Source organism: Eptatretus burgeri, chromosome 14 (assembly GCF_056783735.1).
Source record: "Eptatretus burgeri isolate ZD-2024b chromosome 14, Ebu_testis_v1, whole genome shotgun sequence".
Classification (NCBI taxonomy): domain Eukaryota; kingdom Metazoa; phylum Chordata; class Myxini; order Myxiniformes; family Myxinidae; genus Eptatretus; species Eptatretus burgeri.
The window spans coordinates 67413180-67434880 of record NC_140974.1 but is presented as its reverse complement, the minus strand read 5'-3'; the positions used below and the strand labels follow the sequence as shown (position 1 = coordinate 67434880).

At 42.1% G+C, this 21701-nt stretch overlaps 1 protein-coding gene across 8 annotated transcripts in view; it reads right to left on the bottom strand.

The window, feature by feature from the left end:
* LOC147013515 (SH3 and multiple ankyrin repeat domains protein 3-like) overlaps positions 1–21701 on the bottom strand; it is a 522196-nt gene that overhangs the window by 220824 nt on the left and 279671 nt on the right. For all 8 annotated transcript variants that reach the window (XR_015051346.1, XR_015051345.1, XM_085855370.1 and 5 more), the window contains 2 exons: positions 14719–14829; positions 1431–1503 (listed from right to left, as the gene is read on the bottom strand). Coding sequence is in view for 6 of the 8 variants with exons in the window: in XM_085855370.1 (XP_085711496.1) it covers positions 1431–1503; positions 14719–14829 (184 nt within the window). In the remaining 2 variants the exon portion in view is untranslated. The remainder of the gene's footprint in view (positions 1–1430; positions 1504–14718; positions 14830–21701) is intronic.

The following is a 21701-nucleotide window of genomic DNA, read 5'->3' as shown; positions in this document are numbered from 1 at the left end:
ATCAGCATCAAGTTGGCCATCCTGCTCCCAATCTAGACAAAGCATTACATTTAGGATTGAGACTTCCACTGTGTTAACAGGACTATTAAGGAGCAACTGAATTACACCAAATCCACTTTGAGGAAAATAAAAAAAACATTTCACCAATTTATAAATAGCGTTTTTATTAACACTTTCATCAGTAGCATTTGCAAGGAAACAAACTGTTGAATGCAAGATTATAAGTTGACATAGTAATGCTGACCCCCTGTTTTAAAAACATTCAAAAATAGCCATTTTAATGCTAACTCATCCACAAGGTGCAGTTGTTTCCTTCCCACAACCTATAAAACTCAACTAAATAAATATTGCCTAGCCCAAGGTTAATATCCCCCATGCAGAAGGTGAATCACATTTAATTAAGCACACTAGCAAAGTAACTGTCCTATGGGCAATCTTGTTCCAAGTGTGCAACACATCCATCCCTTAATCTTCTGACACATCCATAAATTTGAGTGTGGTGTATAGGCAACAGACCGCTGCCTTGACTGCTCCCACCAAAAAATAACACGGGTTATGTATAAAATATGACATATGAAAGATGAAGCAAAAACATACATAGAGTGTACGTTTTCTTGAATTAGGCTTCCTTATCAGATTTTGAGAAAACGTACCTCTTCCCACCGACCCCAAAGGAAGAAAACGAAAACGGCAAAAAACTTATTCTGCAGAACTTGATGGAATCAAACAAAACTTGCACATGCACAACCCCAGGGTGCCCTCAAAATCCTTGAAAGTTTCAGCTTCCGAGGTCAAATCCTCTCAGAAGAGTAGATAACACATACAACATACATACGCCATCGCTCCATGAGAGTGTGATGATGATTTCCAAACCAATTGCTTTTTTACATGAATGACAAAATCAGGAGTCGACTGAAAAAAATCCAGCAAAACGATAGTTGATACATGTCCAGCCCGGGTATGTGGCCACGGTTTAACTGGCACAGAAAACTTGCTGATTGTTAAAAGCACACCAAAAAACAAAAAGTCAGCTTTTAAAAGCTTTGCAAAATGGAACTAATTTTGTTTAAGCATGCAGTGTTGTGCAACCACCATAAACAATCTTTTTTTGGAATAGTTAATGAATATTTATGATTTTAACCACTGCAGAACATCCATATTTGATCTCCTTTCTAAGTCAGACATTTTAGAGATGACATTACTGAATACACATTATGTTGAATCAGAATTACCATATTTTGACCTCTGCTTTTGTTAAAACATGTTACGATCACTTGTATTGTGAAATATTGACATGTGAAATAAAGTAGTGTGACCTATTGAGGTGTAAAAAAAACACAAAAAGAAATAAAAAGAGGGGTGGGCCAAGTGTGCAAGAATACCAAATGGGATGGATGAAAGGAAGGAAATAAAACAAGAGAACATCATACCTTGGATCAAAGTTGTCATAAGAACCACCGACAGTGTAATGACGGAAAAGTCGACGTCCCCGGTCCTCTCGGCCTGTCAAATAGCAACAAGAAGAGTGGTACAGAAACAGAAACAAAAACACAAAGAAAAAGGTGCATAAGCACACTCTAACCAGTCAACATTGTACAGTACCTCTCAAACCATGAGCCTTATATCAATGTAAAAAATAAAATAAAATTGGGCATTACATCATAAGGCTTTTTACACTCTGCATTTCATGGCTGATGAGGTTGAGCAGCCAAGAGAGACATAGAGATTTACATTCGCAGTCAGCCCAGTTTAACCATCTGAGCCTGAGCACCATAAGCTTCTTCAGGCACATGTGAGTCGTCGAACTTCTGGAGGAAACAGCCATGGGCTGGACCTTGTGACTCTCATCTTGGTGAGAGGACAAAGAAGAAGGCAAATACTGTATCAAGTGATGATAGAAATGTGACTAGTGTGAGCACAGAGACAGAGACAGAGAGAAAATAGAGAGAAAAGAGAGAGAAAAGAGAGAGAAAAAAAAGAGAGAAAAGAGAGAGAAAAGAGAGAGAGAGAGAAAAGGAAAGAAAGAGAAAGAGAAAGACGTGTATACTTTTATTATAAAAGTATCAAAACACACCAGAAAAGCACACTCCACAAAAACAAATCCAAAAGATTTTACAGCAAAAATAAATTCAACAAAAGCAATACAAACAAGTGTGTCTGTTCATGTCAAACACACCACAGAATAATACATATTTGCAAAATGTAAGTGTAAGTACTTTACACTTTTACAAACCAGATTCCATCATGAAAAGCTCACAACCTCATCAGTGTACCACTGATCACCCACAATATCCAAGCTCAAAAGATAAGCCTGCTCCATTTTACTCGTGCCGAAACATACCTTCAAAGCACAAAAGCACATTTACATTTTTCTCCTTCAATTTTGCTTTCCTGGTTTTATAAATTGCCAGTTTAGCAATACCCAACAGAAAAGACAAAAACGAGAGTACTGGTTTACTCTTATAATTCCCCTCGATTCCATAAATAAAGACTGGAAAGGACAAAAACAAAATTAAATTTATAGAATAGCTGTTGAAGGAAGAGAAAGAGGGGTACCCATCTCTTACATTCAATAAAAGCATGGGCCACATCTTCAATTAAATCACAAAAGGACAAAAAATCGGAACAGAAGAGTTAAACTTATGGAGTTTTAAAGTTAAACTTAAGTTTAACTTTTGTTAACTTATGGTCTGTGTGACCAGGGGTTGATGTGCAAGTCGCCAATTCGGGTCTCCTGTTCGCCCAAGAGTTGGAGAACTATACATTTTGTTCCACACTGGAATTTAAAAAGTTCCAGCAGGTAAGATCTCATTCCACCAGTTTTTTAACAGTTTTGTAAAACCAGGTATACATGCGTCCAGACATATCTTGTAGATAGCCGTTTTCCCCATGATGTGAAACACACCAATTTCCTCTAAGTTTGAGGAGAACACACCCTCTTGTTTTTTTGAGGCAATTTGAAGTTCAGGAAAATAGAGACGTGAGTCTACCATTTCATCCACCCCAGTCCACCTGATGTTTAGTCGATGAAAGGTTTGATTTACTGCTTTCAAGACATTTTCCACTATTCCAGCAGAACGAACACCAATTTTTTAAGAAAAGTGAGCTAACAGGTAACCAGGCATTCAAGGATGGCTGCAACAGGTCTCACACTCTGTTTATTCCAACACTGGTGAAACAATGCATAAACGACCTGGAGGTTGAAATTCCAGAGAATAAAGGATTCTGAACTAATGGCTCATGTACAAACTTTTGGGCATCGTATGACACCTCTAAACGTTGCACTCCGAGGACTTGCCAAGCATTCAAAAGGCTCTGATGAAAACTGTGGAGCTGAGACATGTCAACGTGTTGCAGGTCGATGAGGAAAAGTTCACGGTCATATTTCAGACCTTCTGCTTTCTGCAACCAGGCATTTATGAGAGGTCGCCAAGGAACACACTCACTGGACAGTAGGCGCTTAATTGTTGAAATCCGGAATGCCATTATCTGACTTGGGATATGCATCAGATTTTGACCACCCGCATTTCGGAGTCTGCAGACCACATCTGGGCCCAGTCAATGGTGGCCACCCCAGAAAATATCAGTCAGAACCCTCTGAATGCGCATGACCAAGTATCTAGGAAGTTCGAGTGGGATAACTTCATGCCAAATAAATGGAACCACCAGGTTGTTTATGATTGACACCCGTGTTTTAAGTGAGATAAGTTGGTACAATCTTTTCCACCTTTCCAGTTTCAATTTAATTTTTTCCAGGAAGCTCTCCCAATTATTTTGTTCAAATGCTTCAATTCCTAGAAATAAGCCGAAATATTTAAACCCCTCACTACTCCACTGTATTCCACCTGGTAAAACAGGCAGGGATGAGGAAGGCGATCTGGGGCCCTCCCAAAAAGCTACACTTCTATTCCAATTTACTCTTGCAGTAGAAGTGAACTCAAACTGGGTAAGGCAACGAGAGACCTCAGAAACATCTTTTTGATTTGAGACAGCAACACAAATATCATCAGCATAAGCTGAAACAACTACTTCGGAGTTTTTTGATAGAGACTCCTAACACTGAGTTCCGGAGTAAAGCTAATATTGCTTCAACGGATAGATTGTAGAGCATGCCTGATAGCGCACAGCCCTGACGAATGCCTCGCTGAAAGGGGAAAGGGTAACAAAGACTGTTATTAACCTTCAGCAGACAAGATGCATTTTTATACAATAACTTAACAGAAGAAATAAATTTCTCCCCAAACCCTGTTCTCCTTAATACATCAAACAAAAAAGAATAGTTAACACTGTCAAAAGCTTTTTCTTGATCTAAAAATAATAAACCAAAACCAGGAGATGTCGTTCGACCAAGACTGATCAAGTCTCTCACCAAACAAATATTATCATATATGGAACGTTCTGGAACACAGTATGACTGATCGGTGCCAATCAAGAAAGACATGACTTCTTTTAGATGGGTTGCAAGTGCTTTTGACAAGATTTTATAGTCCGTGTTGAGGAGTGACACAGGCTGCCAAATTTGCGGTCTCATGCAGTTTTCCTTTCTTCAGAAGGAGACAGAAAACTGCCCTCCGACAGTTCAGTGGCAATTCACCTTGATCAACACTGTCCTGAAAGACCTCAAGAAGAGTAGGGCCTAGAATGTCCCAGAAAGCCTGATAAAATTCAGCCGGAAGGCCGTCAAGTCGAGGGGCTTTCCCATCTTTGGTATCCTTAAGCGCAGCAGTGAGTTCTCCAAGATAAATGCCAGGCTCAAGCAATTGTTGTTGGTCTTCAGACAGAGAAGGGAGCAGTTGAAGCATCGCATTCCTGTTCTCCTCATTCACAGTTCTTATTGCGAAGAGTTTAGAAAAATAGTCCTGTAGTTCATGCTTAATATCACTCTGGGAGGTCAACAAATCACCACCAGAAGAGCACAAAGCATGGATTTGTTGAGAGGTCTTGACCGTTTTTTCCAAATTCAAGAATCCTTTGTGTCAAGTTGGATTTTTTTCATTTCGTGTATCAAGTTGGATTTTTTTCGTTCCGCAGTCTGAAAAATGGGCAGGCAACCCACTCTTTCACCATTTCAGCCAGAAGGGTCCTTTTCTCCAACAACTGTTGGAAATTCACGCTAGACAATCCAGCTTTCTGCTCACAGATAAGTATATCGTTTTTTTAAAGAAGATATCACACCAAAAGCGTTGTATGTGCTGTAAGAGCAGTATTGTTGGCAAAAACATTTGATTTGGGACTTTGTGCAGTCCCACCATTGTCTTAAGTTCAAGTATGAACTCTTTTGCGACTCACATTTTTCCCATACCATTTTAAAAGCTTCAATGAAATGTGTACTCTGTAAACGTTTCAAATTAAAAGTCCAATATGCACTTCCACAGACATGATGAGGAAAGCCACACACCATAACAATCATGTGATGGTCGGTAAAACCAGACAGTCTTATATATCAGTTCTTAACAATATTTACCATTTTATGATATACATAAAATCTGTTGAGACGAGCCATCGTCAAAAGATTTCTTGATGCACAAACCCATGTATACTGATGGATATTATGGTTTTGTACCCGCCACACATACACCAGTTTAAACTTTTTAACTAGCTGTGCCAAAGGCCTTGCACTGGGTGGATGAGGCTCACAAGTGTTCCGATCAAGTTGTGGATTGAGGGTGCAGTTGTAGTCACCTCCCAAGACACAACAACATGGTCAAGTCAATGGTGCTTACAAACTCTGCCAACTTATACAGAAAGGCACCTCTTTCAGAGTTAGCACTCGGACAGTAACATTAGTCATGCAAATCTTTAGGTTACCACTGACAAATTGCACAGACAGTAAGTAAACGTCACAAATTTCCTTCCAAGTTATCTCCGAAGGCTGGAGTCTAGGATGCAACACTATTGCCACACCAACCCTGGCCTCAACAAGCACACTAGAGAAAAAAAAGACAACCTTTAAAGATTATACGCCACTCATCCTCAGAAAACTGATTTGCTTGCGTCTCCTGTAGCATCAGCACATCAATTTTTTTTATTTTGAGAGCTGAAACACCTGGAGGCAGCACGCACAACTGCGGCCTCCATTCATGTTCAGGGATGCTACTTTCATCACCATTCTGTCAGTTATTCTTGAAGCTCTTTACCAGCCCGAGTCACACATTTCCTTAACCTTTGGAATTGGGGATCTGACATGTTAACCTGACAAGGTTCACGAATCATACTCCTTGCAGTTGTAATGAAATCGCGTAGATTCGGGAAGTAATCTGATTTTTACATGTCTTTTCCTGAATGTGTCATCCAGGAATTTAATTACATTTTCTTGAAACACTAAGGTTGTGTCGTTTCCCCCCTCATCCTCTTGAGAGCATAAAGCACTGAATTGTGGGGTAGAAGAGGTTTCGTCTGAATCAAGTGCTTCATCTATGGCCTCCCATATTACTTGTTGAACACTTATTTTTGGCTCAAGAGATCCCATGGGAACAGAAAGTTGTTCCCTGTTTACGGACCCCTCCGAATTTGCTTTATCCATGTCCTTCCCCTCCACATCCCTTACATCATCATCTGTGAGGGAGGGGTTAACATTTAGCTCACAGGGATTTTTCCCTTTATCTATTTCCCCATCACTGTCAGACACAGCTGTTAACTCGTCTGAACAAGTTTGGCTATCAGGACAAACACTTAAGACATCCTGAGACAGTTCACTATTCTCTGTGTCCCGCTCAGAGTCGGCAAGTGGAGCAAGCGAAGCTTCCACACCCGCACAAAACTTTGGCACCACCAAGGAGTTTCCGATTTGGGACGGACCTTGGAGGTCCCACGATCCTGACATGATCTGAACCTTATTCTGCTCCTTAGCATCAAAGGCATCAACGTTTGTCCATTTTTGGCCTTTTTTCCTGGTATCTGTAACGAATATCTCCATATCGTCTACACTGTCCTGTACAGTGGATTGTAAAGGAGAGGAAACAACCACGTTCACTTCCTCCTTTGGTGGGGGAGGATTAATTACGTCACGATCAAACATACTCTCTTCAACACCGGTCGGGGTGGACGAGCCTAACTCGTCGTACACCACAGCCGGTGTGGGTGCGGGGCGAGGCTCCCGATTCACCTTCTCCCCATCAGTTTGTGGTGAGGAAGAATCGTTCCTCACCACACCTTCACTTTCTTGTGGTGTAACCACATTGGAACAAACACTCTTCACATGCCCGTATGCCCCACACCCAAAACATGTCATGATCTCTGAGGAAGCATACATTTTACATTCAAACCCATTGATTTTTACACTTAGTACGACATTTAGTGTTTTTCTCATTTTCAGGTAGTATCATATAAACCACTCTTTTAAAGGACATGACGTGTTTTAACTTATCGCTAACATTACGCATCGGCACCATTGAGATCCTCGACACAACCTTACCGAACTTGTTTAACTGGTTACACAAGTCCTGGTTCGTTATGAATGGTGGAATATTATTAATATTAACTTTATCTGTTGGGGCCTGTAAAGAGAACAGAGAAAGGTAAGTGTTCGGTTCAATAAACAGGCCATGCTCAACTATTGTTGCTACCATATGTTCCTCCGACACAAACACGACAAACTTCTTATTCATGCGACAAGCAGCACGAATGTTATGTGATCCAACGATGTTATCAATGGCGGAAAGTGCATCGTTAAGTTCCACCTCACTGGGAGGGATGCAAACTACAGCGCGTTTATGAGTTAGTGACTCGAACATCTCAATGCGGAAACGTTCACCCGCCATTCGAACTCAGGAAAAAGAAGTTAGTAAACTTTACCGAGAGAATAAGGCGTTTCACAAACAACAAGACATCAATCGATTAAAATCGAGAATCAATAAAGAACACGGTCGCATTGAGTGAGAAAAAAAACCTCCCCCGGCGGCCATGCCAGGACTTCGGCTTACTATTTTCTCGACACAAGACCGTGGGCTGTGTCTCTCTGTGTCTCTCTGTGTCTCTCTGTGTCTCTCTGTGTGTCTCTGTGTGTCTCTCTGTGTGTCTCTCTGTCTCTCTCTCTCTCTCTCTCTCTCTCTCTCTCTCTCTCTCTCTCTCTCTCTCTCTCTCTCTCTCTCTCTCTCTCCCCCCCCCCACCCCCCCAGATAGAAAGGAAAGAACACGGGGAAAGTTCACAAGTCGAGAAACAAAAAATGGGGAATGTGGAAACACCAAACAGCACGGCAGAGGAGGGGTACTCACAACACGAAGCAAGGAGCAGCCATGACAGTACACAAAAAGTATCAACAGCCAGCAGGGGGGCACGAGAGAGGGAGAGAGAGGGAGAGAGAGGGAGAGAGAGGGAGAGAGAGGGAGAGAGAGGGAGAGAGAGGGAGAGAGAGGGAGAGAGAGGGAGAGAGAGGGAGAGAGAGGGAGAGAGAGGGAGAGAGAGAGGGAGAGAGAGGGAGAGAGAGAGAGGGGAGAGAGGAGGAGAGAGGGGGAGAGAGGGGAGAGAGGGGGAGAGAGACAGAAACAGAGAGAAATCAATTTTGTAATTTTTTGAACATTAACAGATGAATGTATTTGTGCAGCCATGCTTCCAACTCACAACTTCAATCATCATCTGATGCCTTACAAAGTGCCATTGGGAATTTCAGGTGCATAAAATTGATGCTTGTAAATAAGAGTTCATTTAAAGAGCAGAGATCTGTGAGCAATTGACAACCAGTCCCCTTGGCCATTTAATGCTTTGGGTAATTATGTGGAGTATATTGTCCTCCAAGCACTGGCTTGTGGACATTATAGATCCCACTATACATCTTCATGTGTATGCAACATTTGGCTGCCGTTTTACATCAAATCTGGATACTGATGCACTGTCCTCCAGAGCAGACAGGAATATGGAATATGCCTGGGGCACAGGCACACAGGGACCGACTATTTGAAAATATCTCATGGAATACTTAACGTCCCGGTATAAAAGTGAATGCTAGTAGATGGTAAGCCTGCTTAAGGCCAACTTCAAATGGTCATGTAATGATGTACCAGGATGACAAACATTATAGTGAGGCTCAGAATGAATAGGAAAAAGGTGAGTACATTACTCACACAGGTGTTATTTCAGCACACCCCACCATTTATTTGAAAACAGCCAATTTCCAAATTATATGGACAAATTCCTACTTTCTGTTCTTTGGCATTACATATTCCTTGGTATCATTGACTAGTAGGTGAAAAAGTTGGTTACTGGACCACTCAATAAGATTCGATGACCCAGCTGACAAAATAAGTCCAACATCTATGATAAATGAGAAGCCTGGTGTTGGCTTAGTGGTTAGGGTGGTGGCTTGGGATCCCAGGGTCCTGAGTTCAAGCCCCGTTGGCTGCTGAATTAACACCAGGGGGTTGACTCAGCCTGTCATCCTTCCGAGGTCGGCGAAATGAGTGCCAGTGTACTGGTCCCGGTGTATGCCCCGGTTAGAATAGGTGTACCATATCCATGTGTGTCGTAAGAGGCGACCAGGGTTGGCGTCAGGAAGGGCATCCGGCCATAAAACATTGCCTCAAGAAAAAGCCAAACCCCTGCACAGCAGGGAAAAATGGCTGTAAAAACGGTCATTTTTTATATTTATCTTTGATAAATGAACCAGCTGAGCCAACTAATCTTAGAACCCTCCTTTTATACTTGAATGAAAAAGGATTGCATGACTTAACCCACTGTATTATAACTTCAGAGTTTATGACAACAAGTATCTTGAGAAAAAATGTCTTAAAAAGAGATTCCTTCTTTAGCTGGAATAAAACTCAACACAGAGGCCCATCCTTCCACTTTATTGAAATATAGCCTTCTTAATCTCCTTAAACCTTCCTGAAGTCCAACATGTGTACTCTGAGATATCTTAGCAAAATCCTACACATGAGCAAAATCCTACACTTCATACTTAAAACCGAAGCCCTTTCAAATTATCTAAAATTAATCACATTGTTAACATTTATTTCCAAATAGGTGAGTGTTGGTTGTTATCTCCAGATGTGGGTTTCAGAAAGTGGAACGGAGGGAGCCCTACCAGGTCTCAAAATATCCACTCGTGTGTGTGTGTGTGTGTGTGTGTGTGTGTGTGTGTGTGTGTGTGTGTGTGTGTGTGTGTGTGTGTGTGTGTGTGTGTGTGTGTGTGTGTGTGTGTGTGTGTGTGTGTGTGTGTGATTGATTATTATTTCCGTATGCGGGTTTCAGAAGGTGGAACAGAGTCCTCCCAGGACCTGAAGTAGCCACCTCAATTTCAGTAAAGGATCATGATTCATGGACCATGGTGTTAAGTTTTCTTTTTCTCAAAGTTTTGTTCCGAGGGCTCTTTTCAGGATCGTCACTGAGCCTTGGTCAGCTTTCAACTGCAGTCTGTTTGTAGTAATATTCCCAGGGACGGTTTTTCGGATAACCGTAAGGTTCTTCATCATCATTCCTGTTGCTCCAATTATCACTGGTGCAATTTCCATGCTCTTCAGTTTCCAATATACGAGGGGCAGTCAATAAGTAACCTTAAAATGGTGATATAAATTTGAGAATGTAATGTGTGTAGTTGTAGATGACATATGCTATATCTATGGGTAAGAGTCATGTTTTTCCTCTTTTAGAACTGGCAACATTGAGCATATGACATCAGTGGAGCAGTTCTAAGATGGCAGCTTCCTCCCAGGCTGTCAACCCAACCTGGTGTTAGTTCAACAGCTGACAGGGCTTGAACTCAAGCCCCTCAGCTTTTAAGCCTGCCACCATAACCGTGAAGCCAACACCTGGCTTCTGCTTGAACTCAAGACCCGCAGCTCTTAAGCCTGCCATCTTAACCATGAAGCCAACACCTGGCTTCTCATGGCCCCAATATCTTGCATTGCAGTACTCACAGTTGTAACTCATATTTCCTATGTCATGCTCTTCCACGTTGATTACAGCTTGTTGATTATTCAAATCCAGTTGTTCAACTTGATTTGGCCGATGGCATTTCACTCTTCTTCTCATTTCCGATTGTTCTTCTCTTTATTCAGTGCTCTCTGTCCATCTTTGTAGTTTCAATTTGGTCTCCTGGTCTTTTTTATCTCTCCTCTCATGTTTCATTTGCATACCTTCGACAGTTCCTTATAGTTCTCTCAGACAGTTCAGCCATGTTTACACCTCTGGCGGTGTAGCAGGCGGTGTAGCGTTATCATTATAAATAAAAGAACTTTGACGTAAAAAATACAAATATTTTCTATCAGATGGAATGAGAGGTATGCGCAGTATGAAAACAGTATCTGAGTTCAATCCATCTATTACATGGGCCTCGATGATGCGTCTTTGTAGACCCATGTGGAAACATATCTAAGGCTTTTATATATAGATAGATATTAAATCTAAGATACATTTTTAGTATTCCTTTTTCACTATGAAACAAGTAAATAATATTTAATGTAACAAATCATTTTACCAACAGCAATGACAGAAAACAAATAAAATTATAAACTTAAGTTTTAATAGAGTGGAAGAAGTGGTCAAATCATTTAAAAAATGAAAAAAATAGAACTTGGCACAAATGCGTCAACGGATATGCCTCTGCCCACGTTAGATGTCAACCCACTACTACATTTGATCTTTATTAAAGGTCACATGAGAGAATGCAAGAGAGAAAAGAGAAACAAGAGCAACAATTGCTTTGCAATAAATGTCCCCTACTGGTGCCAATGAATGTTAGTTTATTTCGGCAGTGTATTGGAAACAAACAAACAGACCGGGAATGTTCGGTGCCAAAAATAATAAAAATAATAAAAAATAATCAGATGTACATACATGAAGCAAAAACATGTGTACGGCTTATGTGCATCTATAATACATCATGTTTATATACCAGGGATCATTCCAATTGCACTGGGCTATGCACTAACATCCAGGCATAAGGCCTGAGGCCTGCCGATCTGTGGTGCTTCATGCAGTGGTGGTGCATGATTTTATTGGTTTAGCATCCGGCCAGCTCTCCAGCTCATGGGTGTAAAACACTGGGGTGGAGTTAGGGCAGCTGAACACTGACCCAAGAAAAATAAGTGATATTTTCCAAGTTTAAAAAGGGCATAACTCGGTGAAAAATTGACGAAATGCCCTGAAACTCCAACTTGTTTTGTAACTTATCATAATAAAGCCATTTACCAAGTTTCAGTTGAATATGTTAAAGGGTATGAGAAAAAAATCTAAATAAAAAAACCACAGGTGTGACTGACAGACGGGTAGACGGAGAGCAAACCTGAAGTCCCCTCTGGTGAAACCGGTAGGAGACTACTGAGTGGAGAAAACATCAGCTGCTTCTAACTCGAGTTAAGATCTGAAAAATAATTTTCAAAGGCACATGACCTTTGACCTGTTGAACCCGGAATTGAATCAGTTCATCTTTGTATCGCAGTCTATACTTGTACCAAATGTGGTTGAAATCCCTTAGTGTGGTTAACACGTTATTGTGGTTACAAAGATAGAGTATTGAATGAAAAGTCACATTACCATAGACCTTTGAAGCCAAAATATAATCAATTCATCTTTGCATCATTGTACACACTTGTTCCAAGTTTGGTTAAAATACTTTTAGCGGTTTACAAGTTAGCGCGGTAACGAAAATCTGCTCTTCATGGATGGATGAACAACCCACAAACAGAATGCCTCCAGTGCCTTCGGCTGTGGACGCATAAAAACAAGTATAAAAGGAGGTTTCTGGCCTACCTGCAAAGATGTATTGGCTCAGGTGGTTCAATTCACTGAGATGTTCGGCTTATTTTGCCAGCTGGGTCAACACATCTTCGTGAGTGGTACAAAAAACTGATTTTCCGACTACAAGTACACCCACTCCCTATGGGAGTGGCAGGAAGGGTCATGCTATTATTCTCTCTGGGGTATATAGAGTACAGTGGATCTAGTCTCGGGTCTGTTCATCTGTGGGGAACATGACAAGCAAATAATGCGTCAAGAACGTTGGGTTTCCTCCCTTTCAGTTTTGTGTTAAATAACAGCAGCGACTGTATAAAAAGGTAATCGTACATGTTTTGTACTTTATTATAACATTTCTTACTTCTGGTGGGGATGCCTCAATAAATGTCACGACAAGCTATTTATACAGGTTAACATGGCATTTGTTCAATACAAGGAGGAAAAATCCCTTGGGGAGGGGGGGATATTATTAATATTAATATTGTTTTGTATCGCATTAGTATTATGCTATTATCATTAGTGTTGTAATTACTTTTGTTATTGGAAGCGGCCTTGGAAAAACACCACAATAACCTATGTACACACCTCAACACGGATTTTACCCAAGGCAGAAAAACCCACTTGGGGAGGGGGGGGGGGATTAAGTCACTACAACCTCTATCATGTGACCCTTAGTCCTCCTGTCAAGTTTGGTTGAGATTAGATAAGTAACGACCGAATGTATCGTGGTCAGACACAGAAAGACAGACACCAATTTGCATATTTTAGTTTGATTCAGACTCACTGGGCCAATCAAAGCGTGGCATAGAATGCTGTTAAAAACATACACGGTTCTGTGGTTGGCCACTGCAGTCATTTTAATCCCATCACTGCCAATATTGATTTATTTTGTTCATGTATGATGTTCCCTCATCCAATGTTTGATGGGAGAAGCATAACAAAATGAGTAGAATCTACTTCAAACACAAATTATTTGTTGACAGCAAACTTCCTTGACTGGCTGTTTTGCACAATCGTTTTTAGCAATGAAAACATTTTGACATAATACGTGTTATATCGTGTAAGAAGGAACCCATTTCATAATTAACCAACAACATTTTGTTCACTGCTGAGATTAACTTTCACAAACATGTCATGGATGGAATATTGGTCGATTGCACAGCACCACCTCATGGCCAATATAGTGCAAAATATGGGGTGTTGCACTGCCTATGCATTCATTCACAATAGTCCATAATTGTTATTCCAAGCTGTTTCAACAAAAAAGGAGCTGTTCAAAACAACTAAACGATATTTGACCAACTGATAAGTAAATCGGGCTATTCATCAAGATGCAAATTCTGAGAAAAAGGGTATCCTAGTTCAGGTTATATTTTGAGCCGTAATCAACTCTCATTGAACAAAAAAGAGCAGTCGCAAAAAAAATTAATTAATTTAAACTACATTAATATCAAAGGTGTACTCACTTTGAAAGATTACTTTAGTGCGCTTACTCCTAATGACTGGGGCTGCTGTGAAGAAGGCTGGACAAACACTCGGAAAAAGTCCATAATGGTGCACTGAACTGAATTTGTCCCTGTATGTGGGAGACCAGGTACATTTCACAGGGGTTCATTTAGAGGGTTTGTCATTACACTATATTTATTTGAAATAATAAATGGATCTTTTCTGACCTGAAATTGCAAACCGAAAAAACGTTAAGATATTTGAATAGGTCTTCTGGCTCGTTTTACTTTAATGGGAAACTCTAAACACAAACACTCTGCATTGCCTCAAAATGCTGAAATTAAGAGTTTTGCCCTTGCTTTCAGTTTGTTTGTTTTTAAATAACATTAATATTGAAAGGGGACTTGCATGAGTCATCACCCAGAGGTTGCTTTTGATGACAATTACATCAAAAGAAAAAGCACTTTACATTACTTCTGCCTTGTCAATAACTTCACCGTTCACAAATCACATTTACATTTTCAGCAATATACGTTCTGAATCATTTCTTCCCAAAAGTCCAACAGAGGTGGAAACTGTCTCTGAAACAATGGCAAACATACCTTGCATTGACTCGTGCCGCACCGGTATTTCCTCCACACAATCAGCTGGGAACCACCCCGTCCGACCTTTCACTGAGCCTTCCCAAAACCCTCCTTCTCCAACACTGAGCACTGCAGAAAGTGTCATGTAATATGTTAGCCTGTTGCCAATAAATTAGCAGTAATTATAGGTTACCCACTGATAAGTCAGTTCCAGGGCATGAACCAAAGTAGTACATAAAGTTGGCAAACAAGAGGAGAAAAGGGAAATCCATATTAATACTCTCCAAAAATATTCAGCAGGAAAGAAACAAACAAACAAGCTGTAGATAAGAAAAATACAATGAGATACAAGCACTATATATATATATATATATATATATATATATATATATATATATATATATATATATATATATATATATATATATATATATATATATATATATATATATATTTGCACGAAGAGAAAAATCACACTCAGCTGAAAAGAATAATAAAATTCTTCATGAAAACCCTGACGTTTCAAAGGACCACTATCTTCTGTCCTCAGAGGTGAACAATTGAAATAACACCGCACGTGCAGAGATGTTAACTGTATTTATGTCCAACGCTAATGGCTGAGTCTCACGATTGGGCTGCGGGTGGGGGGGGGGACCAATCAGCGTGAGGTTTCCGGATTGCATGTTTGGGTCACAGGTTCGATGTCATGTGTTCCATGACTGATCCAGGTTTGTGTAGTAGGTTCGGCCTTCGCACCCACGGGTGGGGTCTGTGGATGATTGTGTGAACCTCGATAGGCAGTATGCTGGTCGATGTGACGGTTAAATGACCATGTGCCCAAAAACCATGCTTCAAGAATTTCCCGGCTGGCCCGGCCAGGTGCTGAGGCTTTCACTGCCGTGTTTTCCCACGCGAAGGTGTGATGTAGATTGTGACAATGTGCCACTATCAGCGAAAGCTTGTCTCTGCATGCTACAGCTTGCTGGTGCTTTATTAACTGTGGCTCAAGTCGTTTGGACGTTTGGCCCACATAGTTGGCATCACAGTCTCGACAGGGGGTTTTGTCGACCACGTTCATCTTGTCGAGTCGATTCACCCTGTCATTGGGCTGAGACAGCTGTGTGTGGAGTGTTGTCCAAGGTTTATGTGCGACCTGGATTCCAAATGGTTGCCGCAAACGGTTGGCAATCTCCGAAGTATTGCTGATGTATGGTAATACCACTGTTTTGACCGGTTCCTCAGGTCGCAATGAGGGTGCCCTCCTCAGGTGGCATCACACCTTTATGTGGGAAATTATGGCAGTGAAAGCCTCAGCACCCAGCCGGGTCAGCCAGGAATTTCTCGAAGCATGGTTTTCGGGCACACGGTCCATTATCCGTCATGTCGACCTGTATGCTGCCTATCAAGAATTACACAATCTCTCACAGCACCCACCCGCTGGTGCACAGGCCAAACCCAACACACAAACCCAGATCAGACATGGAAAAGGGGACACCGAAACCTGTGAACCAAACATCCAATCCAGAAGCAAATCCACTCTCCAATCCCACTCTGTGTATTAAATCCGTCCCAAACCTCACGCTGATTGTCCCCCCCCCTCTCCCCGCAGCCCAATCGTGACAGAAAGCTATTCGCATTGGACATAAGTACAGTTCACGTCTGCACATGCGTCATTATAAAAAAATTTTTACCTCTGAAGACAGAAGATAGTGGTCTTCTGAAACGTCAGCGTTTTAATAAAGAATTTTATTATTCTTTTCAGCTAAGTGCATTTTTACTCTTGTACAAATATGTCGCCTGAGCCGCATATATATATATATATATATATATATATATATATATATATACATATATATATATAATTATATACAGTATACAGTCATGCGCCGCTTAACGACGTTCCAGGCAACGACGGATCGCATATACGACGGGTCTGCCAGCTCTGAAAAAAAAAAATGAAAAAAATATGTCGCTGAAAAATTCCTATCGCCGAGTGATGCAGCCTCGTATAAAAATAGCACATACAATTATGTACACTGTACAGAACATAATACCTCATAATGATAATAAACAACGACAGTGTGGCCCTGTTATAATGCGATCGTTGAGGTCCATAAAATGTCATCGCTAAAAAAACAGGGTCGTGCTAAATCGGGATTCAAGGAAATCGGCTTTCAAACTGAACCAATGTTTGCATGTTAACTTTCTAGCAAGTAAATTGCCTTTGAATTGAAGAATTCCACGAATAAATCGTTGTTGTTCGTCAATTAAAACACAAACTTATTTTTGTGAAGCTTTTTATGTTGTTAAAACAATTGCACTGTTCCGAAAATATATCACAATTGACAGGTGCTCGTTTATTCATTTGTAAATTATAACATCAATGCAATGATTAGGTATTTATAAAATCCAAACGCTATTTATTCACCTTTTTATAATCGATGGGAGAAGAGGTTGTAAGCTGCTGCTAACAACACTGATGGCCGTCATGAACTGCACAAAGGTAAATCTAACGTGTCTTCTGTCTCTTGGATGTGTGTTACAATTGTATTCAGTACAGTAACAGTATTCAGTACAGTAACATGCTGTACAGGTTTGTATCTGAGGAGCAATAGGCTACACCATATAGCTTAGGTGTCTAGGTTTGTGTAAATACGATGTTCAAAAACTAAAATGAAAAAAAAAATGATGTTCGCACAACGACGCGTTTCTCAGAACGTAACCCCATCGTTAAGTGGCGCATGACCGTATATATATATATATATATATATATATATATATATATATATATATATATATATATATATATATATATATATATATATATAATTGCGGGCCGGGGGTCAGGTGAGAAGACAACTCGAGGGGGAAACCTATATCAGCTCCCACCAGACTCCCCGGAATTGTAGGCCGTCGGACACTGATAATTCCGTGACGCGGCGGGTTGCTTAACCGACCGTGGATGCCAATAACTCAACCGCGTGACCTAGGGTCCTCTCCTCTATGGGTTAATCGGGTTACCTAATTAATCACGTGATTTAATTACCGGGGAACACGCCCTCGGTACGCATTGTTCGAACCGGATCACTCTCCCAGATCGGATCACTTTACCGGATCGGATGCAGCTGAGCGACACTGCCAAGGACGTACCGGCTAAAAGGAACGGATCATTGGGAATAAAGTCCCGGCTAAGCTCGGATTCGGACCATGCTGGATCAATGAAAGAAACCACAAAACGAGCTGGGAACATTTCTCATAATGATTTATTTACAGGCAACTTACAAAAGGGGACACAGAGCAGACTTAACGCGAAAATAATAGCAATAATAATGATAACAATAATGATGTTCTGCAGTCTTACTTAAGCAGACAGGCACCAGGACACACACATACACAGACACAGACACAGAAAACCCGATGAAGAGAAAGTATTGAAACAAGAACGGAGGAGAGGAGTTGAGGCTACGACCTTTGTACTGGATGCACGAACTTGCCACCAATACGTTTCGGAGGGGGGGGTGCTCCATGGTGCGGTACCCGACAGCTGGCGCATCGTTTCTGGCTTCAGCGGCGGCGTGTGGAGACCGTGGACGTGAAGGAGGGGCTTGAGTGGAGAAGGAGCGGAGTCCAGAGTGCGTGGATGGAGTGGTAGGCGGGACCAGGTCGGCAGGTGGGGTCAACATCATGTGGGCGGAGACGAGGGGGTGGAGTCCAGGCAGCAGGAGGCGGGTCGTGGCGATGTCGGTTGAAGAGACGAGAGCGAGAGAAAGGCGGAGGGACCGCTCCGACATTTATAGGACTCACAGCGCGGGGCACGGGGCCACCCCGAAGCAAAGCGTCATCACCTGAATGAGGCATTCAGATTGGCCCCAACCCCTCACGCGGCCCGCTAACTTTGGCCGGAAACCGCAACACTCCGTTTCCGGCAAGGTCATCCCAGACAGTGAAAATATTCTGCCCTGACCCCACGATATGACATGAATCACCCACACCAAACTTGGCGCGCGAATCCTCCCCCAAAAAACCCCGGGCGACCGGCCGAGGGTCCCGCATGCCCGCTCGGGCATCCGACCAGCGCTGATCAATGCGCTTGCTCCGCGTGCGCCAACGTGGCCTGCACTGTACAACATTCCCCTGCTCGATCGCAGCTTCGCCGGCCGTAGAGACGAAAAGACGCTCACCATCCGTGGGGAATCCGCTGCTGCCAGCAAGGGCTGAAGGTACATTGTAATGGATAAATCCTTGCATGTTTCGCGCAGTATGCGCGGATCCGCCATGGCCCACGTGGTCAGTGCTCGCGTTCGCCCAATTCTGCTAGCGTGTGCGTGGGGCGAACACCGATATTTGTCAGATAGTGAGGAAATACGATACAAAGTCGTGAGTGGTGCATTCGTACCCTGCTTTGTACGATAACAAAGTCGCGAGCGGCGTGCGTGTCTGCCTTCGAGCACATTCCATAAAGTAGTGTGGTTCTGCCATTATGCACGTGGCCAGCGCTCACGTCCACACAACTCTAATAGCGTGTGCGCGGGGCGAACACCAATATGTATCAGATATTTGGTTGAAAATGAACGCGACACTTTTACTTTGCACACTCGCATCCGACCCAATGTGGCGCAGAGTCGCCTTTATTAGCCTCCATACGCGTTTCGTACAGCGTGGGCGTCATGCTGGCTGTGTTTCCTGTGTTGTGAAAAACACCATTCGTGCAGCCTCTTAAGAGATATTCATTCCTATGCCTTTTTCATGCAACCGACAATCTCCCCAGATCATCGGAAGTTCGAGTCGATAATGTCGAACTGCCAAGCGCACTGTATGACTTGCCACACACGGTGGGCTAAGGGCTAGCTTGGGAATGGGGGCTCTGTGCTGTTAGTGCTCGCGCGTCATCGTTTCCTCGCAGTGGCACCGCACGCGCTGGCCTCGGCGAGGACCCATCTCACAGCGAAGGCGCACGTGGCTCAGATTTACCTCAGGAATAATCAGAAAAGAGTAGGGACGAAATGAAGAGGAAATGATGTAAGCAAACCGAGCTATGACATCATCGCAATGCACGCCCCTGTTGTCCCGTGAGACAAAAGGGAAGGGCCTATTATCTACACGTATAATAATGGAATAACTGTCTTGGGACTACTATCTGTTGGATGCATGCGGTTCCGAGAACCGCAACAATATATATATATATATATATATATATATATATATATATATATATATATATATATATATATATATATATATATATATATATATATACATATATATATATATATATATATATATATATATATATATATATATATATATATATATATATATATGTATATATATATATATATATACAATTATGCATATATATATATATATATATATATATATATATATATATATATACACTTATGCATATATATATATATACACGTATATATATATATATATATATATATATATATATATATATATATATATATATATATATATATATATATATATATATATATATATATATATATACGTATATATATACACGTATATATATACACGTATATATATATATATATATATATATATATATATATATATATATATATATATATATATATAGTTACGGTGCCGGGGTCGTGGGCCGCGAACCGACCGCTCTGACGGAGCCGCAAGTCGAGTCGGCCCGACCGATCGCCCGGAATATTGATCACCGCCCGGATAAGTCCGAGTCGAAGGGTCCTTGTACAAGAACTGAAATACGCCAATGGGCAGACCACGTGGGGTAGGGTCGATTGCCAATCTTCAATGTACCTAAATACCCACGTGATCCAACTTCCGGGATATTCCACCCTCGAAGGAGCTCGTACGGAACAAACCGCTGAGGCGAGCCTGTCCCGTGCGCGATTCCGATCGGCTTAATCGCCAAGAACCGTCGGTCCAAATGTCCCCCTTTTACGGCAAATCAACGGGTTTCTAACTACCAACACACAAAATGCTCAATCAATGAAAGAATTGACACGACGAGCTGAAAACATTTAACAATTGGGGTATTATTAATAATAATGGGGAACTAGGGAAGCACGTAAGAGCAGAACTATACCGACTATACGAAATGCAATGCAAAGATTTACAGCACATAAAGCACTTAACAATTTCCTACTTATTAGACGGGCCCACGGACACACGTTCACACACACACACACACACACCCAAGAAATGGTTGCTGAGGCCTTTAATAACGAGCTCCAGCTCGGAGGACAGGTGAGCTGAAACCCAGAGCCTATCTCAAATCTCTCCACCTTGTGTGGTCTTCAAGTTGGTCGGACCTGGGCTCCAGCGAGAGCGAGCTGGATCCAACAGCCGTAAGCCGCGATCCATCCCAAGCTCCCACGAATTCTCCAGCGCTTCTCAACACGGGCTGGTGAGACGAGGTGCCGATCCTTCCCGTCAATGCGTCGCTTCCCCGAGGAACCACCTCCAAGAAGAGGTCGATGAGTCGCACCAAGCCAGGAACCAAACGGAGAACAAAGAGCTCCACAAACCAAGAAGAAGAAGAATAAGAAGAAGAAGCCACCATTCGCAGCTCGAGCCGAGCAACCGGCTCAACTTTCTTCCAAACAAGGCAGCTCTCCAAAAAGCCTACTGAGCCAAGCAGGACCCGAAGCTCTGCTGAACGACTCCTCTGCAGAAGCAAAAAGCTTCTGAAGGCCTCAACCCGAACCCAAGCCAAGCAGGACCCGATGGCCTGCTGAACGACTCCTCCCCAACTCGGAAAATGAACAACGAAAAGGATCTCCTCTTTATCCTTCTCCGCCCCTTCCCCTGAGCCCGGCGTGACTCATGCCCTCGTCATCCATCCCCCGCTCAACCACGGGTGGGAGGGAGTTGTTGACGTCATGAATCACGGGATGTAAGGGCTCTTCTTCCTCTTCGCAGAAGAGGGGGAGGGACGTCTCCATTGTTCGCTCCCTAACTATTAAATCATCTGCAGCGCGTCTAATCGATTTCTAAACATT